The sequence below is a fragment of the Sinocyclocheilus anshuiensis genome, unplaced genomic scaffold, assembly GCF_001515605.1.
Source record: "Sinocyclocheilus anshuiensis isolate Anshui unplaced genomic scaffold, SAMN03320099.WGS_v1.1 scaffold151, whole genome shotgun sequence".
Taxonomy (NCBI): Eukaryota; Metazoa; Chordata; class Actinopteri; order Cypriniformes; family Cyprinidae; genus Sinocyclocheilus; species Sinocyclocheilus anshuiensis.
The window spans coordinates 1,044,782-1,054,237 of record NW_015548199.1 but is presented as its reverse complement, the minus strand read 5'-3'; the positions used below and the strand labels follow the sequence as shown (position 1 = coordinate 1,054,237).

Below are 9,456 nucleotides of genomic sequence, written 5' to 3'. Positions count from 1 at the left end.
TGAAGATGGTTTCCTGCTGAAAATCAAACTGGGTCATTATGCCACACAGCTGAAGGTACGAAAATCAATTGCAGTTTGTTGTGAGAGGTCAGGTCTCTGTATTTCCTTCCCAGTGGGAGTTTTCATGTGGACAGCAGCAATACTTTATAAAAGAAAAAAAATCCTAAATAGTCACAATTGTCATCAAGCATAAATATATTGAGGACAAAGCAGTGATGTCAGAAAAGTTTACTCCAAAATAATTTCATCAGAATATTTCATCAGTTGAGCCAAATAGGATATGAGTATTACAAGATCTCCTTTTTAATCAGACTATTAGCCTGATTTTTTTGGGGGGGTCCAAATTCTGGCCCGCACTGTGAGAATCTTACGAATTTGGAGCAGAGGTCTGCAGTCAGCTAATACTCTGATGAGAGTTAGTTGTCATGTAGTTGCAAAGTTACTTGTAGTTGGTAGAATATCTAAAGTGGACCATCAGAATAAAGTATAACCTGAAACGCTCTTAACACACTGAAACAAATTTGTGTTGATGGTAATGTTTGTGTGTGCTACTGCGAATGTAGTATATTCTGCTTCAAATTTGTTTTAAAAACAGAAATTAAAACACTTTTATTTGTTAAAAAAATAATATTGGCTCGCTCATTACACACAGACTAAAGTGATACGTTATTCAAGGTCTGTTGCATATTTCGTTCCAAAAGATTTGTACATCTGTTGAATTGAGTTGATACCCATGATGATCCTGTGTTTTTCGTAGAGTTCGTATGACCCTTGCCCTCTGGAGCTTGTGCGGTGTGTTAAACACATCCTGTACACTGAGCAAAGACTTGTACAGGAAGCATCCAACGTAAGTCACACATGCAACTTCATTGGTTGTTTATTTACACTGAGGATGTCATAATTGGATTCTGAGCAAGTGATATCTTGTTTGTTTGTGGCAATCAGGCCAGCAGCCCGGGGTCAGGTCCGGTAGATGGGACCCCTCAGAGATATCAGCAGATCAACCAGACATTTGAGGAGCTACGTGTTATGACACATGACACAGAGAACGACCTCCGCAAGCTGCAGCACAGTCAAGAATACTTAATCATTCAGTACCAGGAGAGCTTAAGGATACAGGGTATGAACATACGCTGTCTCAGTCTGCACATCCAGTATCATTTATGTATCATACACAGTGAGTTTATTCCATATTGTACTACAACCCCACTGAATGCATGATTCCGATTGGCTGGCAAGCAAATCAGAAAAACCTTGAAATATGAAATGAAAATATGACAGACCTTTGATGTCTACAAAGTTCCTTTAGTTCAATAAGTGAGTCACATGTTGATTCAGTAGTCGCTCTGGAGTGCGACAACAGTACAACAACCGCCACATTATCATAGTATGATGCATATTTACTAGCAAGTCACAACTGTTTCCCAAAACTGTGCTGACATGTTTGCACCTCTGTTGTTGGAACAGCATTGGTTCAGCAATATGGGACTGTCGTTAATGATGTGACACAGAGGTGGTGGAGTAAGAACTACTGCTAATTATTCAATTCAAGATCACAATATAAGACTATTAAAGTTAATTTACACAGAAACAACAGAAAATCATTATTTTTTATTTTTAAACATTTACATGCAGTATGTAATTGGTGTAAACTTTGCTCCTTCAGGCTATATATGTGGTTAATTCAGTCAGCACATCATAATTTCTACAAAATGCTGCTGTAACAAACATGGCATCAACCGCATAGCTTTGCGATACTGTGAATGTTCTTTGGCCTCTTGGTTTCGCTAAAGCTAAATCATTGAACTATGTTAGTACTTGTGATGACTTATGAGTTGGCTAACAAAGCTTTTGGGAAACGCACGCCTGACTGATTTGGTGAAAACATTGTCAGACTGATTCAAAGTCATGACTTCTTAAGGCCGTTTCACACTGAGCGCGATGCAAAAAAGCAAGGCAAATCGCCGACGAACGTTGCTTTCACATCGAGCATGAAACGATTGATCGCCATCTGCTAATTCACGCCTGCACGTTTGGTGGCGCCGACCAACAATGCATTTTTTCCTCATGTAGCCTATGCATCTCGTATATGGCTTTTACATCGTGCTCAATATACAGTATTAAATTAAGATAAATAACTTTAAATGCTATAACTGATAAATGCTTTCATATTTCATGTGTAGAAAAATGTTTCTCTATATGGAAGGGCAACAGATATGATTACATGATTGACAGATCTTGAGTGAACTCATAACACTCACGCGCATGGAATAAAACGGACGGTGCTCTTCAGATCACATATTCAGTGGAAAATTAATAGAAATGATATTCTGTATAAAGAACAATAATAGAGAACAGAAGAAGAAATCTGTTCTCAAATACCAATGATAACAAGAACTCAGCATCCACTCTCTTCTCTCAAGCAGATACTCTTCTTCGGTGATGGTTTACACTGGTTTTCGAAACGGCACCACCATTCTCACCCTTTTTTGTGCAACAGCAGCTGCTCTGGGCACGTGAGCTCAAATCTCATTGGACGGCCTGTTTCATCGTGGAGCGACAGGGAAAAAATCGACACACAGGACGAAAAAAAAAACTTGCTTTTTCGCGCCGTGAATGATCGCGCTTAGTATTGTTTCGATTCAAAAACGTTATCGCGCCGAACATTCACGCCAATTTTCGCGTTCAGTGTGAAAAGGCCTTTATTATTACTTCCAAGTCTACAATCCACCATGCCCATTCAAACGGAGCGTTTCGATGAGGGGGGTCAAAACAGGGCAGAAAATAGACTATTGCTTCTAAATTTATGTTTTTTGATGTAAAAATCTTGGGACAATATTGCCTGGTCTGATGTCCATAGCGATGGCCAAAGTGGGAAAAAAATTATCTTTTGAAATTCAAATCAAAGTGTGCCAGTTTTGAACATGTTGAACTCAAGCTAAATGAGTCATTCTGAAATAAATGATGAAAAACATGCCAAATTCTACACAGGGAATGCTGTTGAGTAATGAGTCATTGAACTGTGTTTTTAATCGATTAATTAAAGTTTTCTCTTTGTCGTATAGCTCAGTTGAGTAGTTTGGCCAGCATTCCTCCAGCTGAGCGTGTTCAGAGAGAATCGGGTCTGCAGAGCAGGAAGTCCACGCTAGAGGCCTGGCTCACACGAGAGGCCAACACCTTACAGAAATACAGACAGGTACACTAAATCCACATGATACACATGTCTGTTTTTTTTTCCTTACGACAATATGAACTCAGTAACAAACATTTGGTGTAAACCAGAATCAGTATTTTCCATCATATTCTCCAATGGTTGAATAAGATAATGTATGTTTGTACATAGGAACTGGCAGAGAAGCATCAGAGGACTCTAGCTCTGTTGAGGAAACAGCAAACCGTGATCGTAGATGATGAACTGATTCAGTGGAAGAGACGACAGCAGCTCACAGGCAATGGAGGACCATCAGAGGGAGGACTGGACATACTGCAAGCCTGGTACTGATGCACAGTATACACACAGGGCCTGAGGGCTTACCATAGACTTTTCTTTTTATAAGCTAATTAATATGACTTACCTTGGCAGGAATCCTAAGGCCTGTTTCAAACCATACCAGGGTGTCCGCGGGGTCTTAAAAAGTATTAAAAGTTGATAAATCAATTTAGATAAAACTAAGGCCCTTAATAAGTATTAAAAAGTCTTAAATGCCATTTTCCAAGGTATTCAATTTTGTATCATTTTTTCATTATATATATTTGTCCGAATAGTGGGGTTCTGTGTAGTTTATTTATGAAATCCTGCAAGATTTGACTTCATCTGTTACGGCGCTCACTGACTGACTGCACCACTGTGTGATAGCGCGGGGCTTGTTGATACCGCTCTCGCTGAACTTCTGACCATTAGTGCATGCTCCCATCCGCTCCCGCGATTTTTGTGTCCGCTCCCGCAAACATTCTAATATTGTATATTATTTTCGCGCATCAGGGCGCCGCTGTCAATATGTGAATGAGCTCTTGCAGTCGCAGTTCACTTTCACTTTCGATTTCGCGATCGCGCGCACACTGTGTAAAGGGAGCACATATTACGATAAAAGATATTTGTCAGTGAGCTCGGGATCTGTTGAGGAGCAAATCCTCCAACATCTTTGTCAGTTATCTCTCCTTACTTTTGACCCGTGATTAGTCAATTCTGACTTCTGCAGCTTGTGTTGGATGCAGGGTTGTTGTTTTTTTTTCCACGAAGTTGGGCTGCTTTTAAACTGTTGCCATGGGTTGATTTTCCCCAGTGGGTTAACAGTTTGAAATTTTGCTTAAATTACATTTGGTTGAAATGCTTGTACTGAAATGTAAGTTAAAGTGTCGCCGATGTAACCGGTTAAAACTTGGAGTGGCGATGAGGTCTTAAAATGTATGGAAAGAGTCTTAAAAAAGGTCTTAAAAGGTATTAAATGTAACTCCATGATTCCTGTATATACCCTAAATACAAAAAGGCAGCTTACATGGTTTCCATCAACTATTGACATATCGAGGTGTTCGTTATCAAAGTGTAAATCAGTATAAATTGCCATATTTTTCTGATAAAAAAGTTGCACATGAATATAAGTCACACTGGGTCACAATTAAATTGATGAGAGAGAAAAACATATATATCGCATTTTATTATTGCATTCAGAAATAATGTAAAATACCAGTTAATAAAATGAAATGTAACATTCTAAACGTATATGTATAAATACTAGCAAAAAAAGAGCCCAAAATCACTATAATTCGTCATTTATATCTAAAGATATTCTTTAAGAATTTATAACACACATAAAACTGCACAGGCGGCATGTAGCTTAGCAAAAAAAAATCTAAGGTAGCTGTCATGTAGCGTTTTCGCTCGTAACTTCATAAAACATGCAGATATCATAGAAAATGGCACGTCATTATTTGCAGAAAATTTCCGATTAAAAAGAAACTCACTATAATCCATCGTTCAGATCTAAAGATATCACTCATAGAGCTATAACACATAAAACCGAATTAGGACATGTAGCTTAGCAAAAAAATCAGAGGTTGCAGTCCTGTGGCATTTTAGCTTGTAACTTCACGAAAAATGCATAGATCTTGAAAAACCGCACAGAATTATTTTCAGAAAATTCTCCCGATTAATACCATAATACCATAATCCGTCGATCAGATCTAAAGATTTCGTTCATAGAGCTGTAACACATGAAACCAGACAGGTGCACTGAGGCGCAGCAAAGAAAAACAGCTCTATGCTTCACGTTGTGTTTTTATTTGTAACTTCATGAAACATGCATAGATCTTGGAAAACTGCACATCATTATTTAAAAAAAATACTCCCGATTAAAAAGAGCCCAAATTGACCATAATCCGTCAATCAGATCGAAAGATTTCGTTCATAGAGCTGTAACACATGAAACCAGACAGGCGCGCTTGAGGTGCAGCAGAATAAATAACTGTACTTTCACTTTGCGCTTTTATTTATAACTTCATGAAACATGCATAGATCATGGAAAATGGCAAGTCATTATTTTCAGAAAATTCTCCTGATTAAAATCCCAATCATACCATAATCTGTCATTTAGATGTAAAGCTATTCGTCATCGAGTTATAATACATAAAACCCCAAATGCACACATGGTGTAACTTTCTCATGTTTTTTTACGCTTGTCATTTCATGAAACATGCTCCGATCGTGGAAAATGGCATCTCATTATTTACAGCAGATTCTCACGATTGAAATTAGTCCAAAATCAAAACAATCCATTTTGTCTTTCGTGTGTAAATAATACCTAAACCCATGAATTGAAGAAATCAGTTGGAGAGCTCCATTGAACACTTGGCAAGCAGAATGTAAAACCTAGATTTTTTCTGTGTATTTTATATTTTATATAACATTTTTTGTAATAATTAGATATAATTTTAAAGCTTAGGAATTCAGCTTTCGAATGCATCCAACCATTTTGATCAACTCCTAACCAGTGCTGCCTAGTTCCTCTAAACCGGAGTGTACCGCCGGCAGGCGCCCCCTAGCGAAGGAAAAAAAAAAATCATATTTTTCAAAATCACTGCATTGATCAACACAAAATAGGTGTCATTTGAAAACTTGGAGTCTGACCTTTACAATGCATGTAGCCACTTTGATTAACTCCTAAGTAGTGCTGAGTTATTATAAGTATAATTGTTTGGGGCTTTGGCTAAACTTGAGTGAGGCATTACTTCAAATTCAAAACAACAATTTCAAAACTGTAAAGGGCTAAGAGAAAGGCTACCTTGGTTCCAAATGCTGTAACTTTTGATTACTTCATGATATCACCACACAATTTTATTCACATGCAGCACATATGTTGGGGAACATCACCAAAAAAAAAAATTTTTCTCCTATTTAATTTTTCTCCTATCTCTATAGAACGTCAATTAAGAATGATATTAAAAATGTCCCTTGACCACACAAATTTTGCTTACATTTTATCACCTATTTCTCAACATGAAATTCAAATGCAAAGATTTTTTTCCCCCTAAAAATATAGAAAGATTTCTATCAAACGATACCTACCTTTTGACTCTCCTTTCTACGGTCTTGGAGTTATGAGTCATTATTTTTGTGTATGGCACTCAGAAAACAACAGTTTTTAAAATGCCTTCAGGAAGTCAAGAGCTAAACAAAAAGGCCTATTTTGTTACAAAATACTGTAACTTTTGGATACTTTATGCTATCACCACAAAATTTGAAACAAATAGTTAACACGCTGGGGAACATCTAAAAAGAATTTTCCTAGATATGACAGATATGAAAAATTTCTCTTGAACACTCAAATTTTTCTTACATTTTATCAGCTATTTCTCAGCAGGACAATGTCCAATTGAAATGATTTTTTCCCCCCTGAAAGTACAGAAAGTTTTCTATCAAACGATAACCAACCTTCGAGTTATGAGTCATTATTCTTGTGTGTCACTCAGAAAAAAACATCAACTTCAGTTAGGCAAAAATGCCCTCAGGGCTTGAAGGGTTAAGTCACTACCTGTTTATAGAAGGCAGGAAATTAAGATCAAGAACTTGCAAATGCCTTGGTGGAAGAGTGGGGCAAATCTGGTTCAGTCCATGAGGATGCACTGTAGTACTTAAAGCACATGGTTGCCACACAACATACTAACTGCCATTTTTGAAATCGACTCCTCCATTGTTCAGGGTCTGTGACAGAAATGTAACATATAAATGTTATATGCAAGTTGCACTGCTTGCAACTTTCTTTGAACATGTTGGTGGTACAGTACTTCATGTTTTTGTTTTGTGAATGCAGGTGTGAGAAGTTGGCCGATATGATCTGGCAAAACAGACAGCAGATTCGCCGAGTTGAACACCTGACACAGCAGCTGCCCATTCCCGGCCCCACGGAAGAACTGCTCACTGAACTCAACGCTACTGTCACAGATATCATATCAGCACTTGTCACCAGGTGTGCACTCAGTCACTGCCATCATTGGTCACTAATGTCTCTCTCAGAGAAACAATGTTTTTAGCAGTGTCTTTGCTTCTGGTCTCTCCGCAGCACATTTATAATTGAGAAACAGCCTCCTCAAGTGCTGAAGACTCAAACCAAATTTTCGGCAACGGTTCGCTTGCTGGTCGGAGGGAAACTCAATGTCCACATGAATCCTCCACAGGTTAAAGCCACCATCGTCAGCGAACAGCAGGCCAAGGCCTTACTAAAGAACGAGAACACCCGCAAGTAAGGTTACAAAACACTAACTGCATTTAGACGGATCTTTACACTGCCCTACTCAAATAAGATTGAGACTCTTTTCAGCAGCAACTTGTTTTTCTTTAACTACAAAAATAAAAACCAAGCAACTGACATGATGGCCTCATCTGGCTTTGACTAAAACTTAACATGGAAGAGATTTAGTACTTTTTGCTTTATTGTATAACACCAGGGACCTGTGCTACCTGTGCCAAGAACAGAAGGCACCTATTATAATCAAGGTTTGAAATGAACGTTTTCAATCACCAGGCAATTTGGCAACTAAGTTAAGGGGAAATTTACATGACACCGTTTTTAACTAAAAATTGAAAACCTATGCATTTTGGCCGCTCATTTACATGATAAAAGGAGTTTTGGGGGCTTGAAAATGCAAATTTGTGAAAACGGGTTTCAAAGTCTCTGTATAAACTACAAAAACGTGAATTTGTGTGAACGGTGATGTTTCCACATACGTATTACGTGTTCAGTCCATTATGTGCATGGATGCATAGTGTTTCTTTACAGGGTGACATACATTTACATGTATATTTACATTTAATAATTTAGCAGACGCTTTTATCCAAAGCTTCTTACAAATGAGAACAGAAGCAATCAGACCAACGAGAGAACAACAGTATACAAGTGCCATGACAAGTCTCAGTTAGTCTAGCACAGTACACGTAGCTAGGTTTTTTTTTTATTATTATTTTTTTTTAAAAAATAATAGAATGGAATAGAATAGAATAGAATAGGTAAGTGCTAGTATTAGTTGGTCAGGTGCTGGCGAAAAAGATGTGTCTTTAGATGTTTTTTGAAAATGGCTAAAGACTCAGTTGTTCAAATTGAGATCGGGTGGTCGTTCCGCCAGCTGGGCACAGTCCAGGAAAAGGTCTGTGAGAGTGATTTTGTGCCTCTTTGGGATGGCACCACAAGGTGCCATTCACTTGCAGAACGCAAGCTTCTGGAGGGCGCATAAGTTTGGACTAGTGAGTTTAGGCATATTGGTGCAGTGCCAGTGGTTGTCTTGTAGGCAAGCATCAGTACCTTGAATTTGATGCGAGCGGCTACTGGTAGCCAGTGTAACCTGATGAGGAAAGGAGTAACGTGAGCTTTTTTTGGCTCATTGAAGACCACTCTCACTGCTGCATTCTGGATCAGTTGCAGAGGCTTGATAGTACATACGAGAAGGCCCGCCAAGATAGCATTACAATAGTCCAGTCTGGAGAGAACAAGAGCTTGGACAAGAAGTTGTGTGACTTGCTCTGACAGGAAGGGTCTAATCTTCCTAATGTTAGAGAAGAGGTCCAAGCACTGAGCCTTGAGGAACCCCAGTAGCAAGAAGTTGTGACTTAGAAACCTCACCCCTCCAAGACACCCTGAAGGACCTACCTGAGAGGTAAGACTTGGACCACAGGAGTCCGGTTCCTGAGATGCCCATCTTTCTGAGGGTGGACAAGAGGATCTGGTGGTTAACTGTGTCAAAAGCAGCAGACAGATCCAGCAAGATGAGTAGGGTTGGGTATCGTTTGTTTTTTTTTCGATACCGGTGACAAATCGATACTTTTAAAACGGTTCCGGTACCTAAACGGTGCCTGAACCGATACTTATTAAACAATAAATAAATAAATAATCCGCCAAAAAATTATGGATTGGCCATTAGAATAGAAATAGAATAGAGAGTGCAAATGTTAGAGGGTCAAGTTTTTTA

The 9,456-nt window shown here is 38.6% G+C and overlaps 1 protein-coding gene across 1 annotated transcript in view; it reads left to right on the top strand.

Moving 5' to 3' along the window:
• The window catches only part of LOC107653267 (signal transducer and activator of transcription 5B-like), a 37,223-nt gene that overhangs the window by 11,128 nt on the left and 16,639 nt on the right, over nt 1-9,456 (top strand). Inside the window, exons 4-10 of the mRNA XM_016439935.1 lie at nt 9-55; nt 758-847; nt 946-1,120; nt 3,066-3,196; nt 3,344-3,495; nt 7,308-7,463; nt 7,557-7,736. Of these exons, the coding sequence (XP_016295421.1) occupies nt 9-55; nt 758-847; nt 946-1,120; nt 3,066-3,196; nt 3,344-3,495; nt 7,308-7,463; nt 7,557-7,736 (931 nt within the window). The remainder of the gene's footprint in view (nt 1-8; nt 56-757; nt 848-945; nt 1,121-3,065; nt 3,197-3,343; nt 3,496-7,307; nt 7,464-7,556; nt 7,737-9,456) is intronic.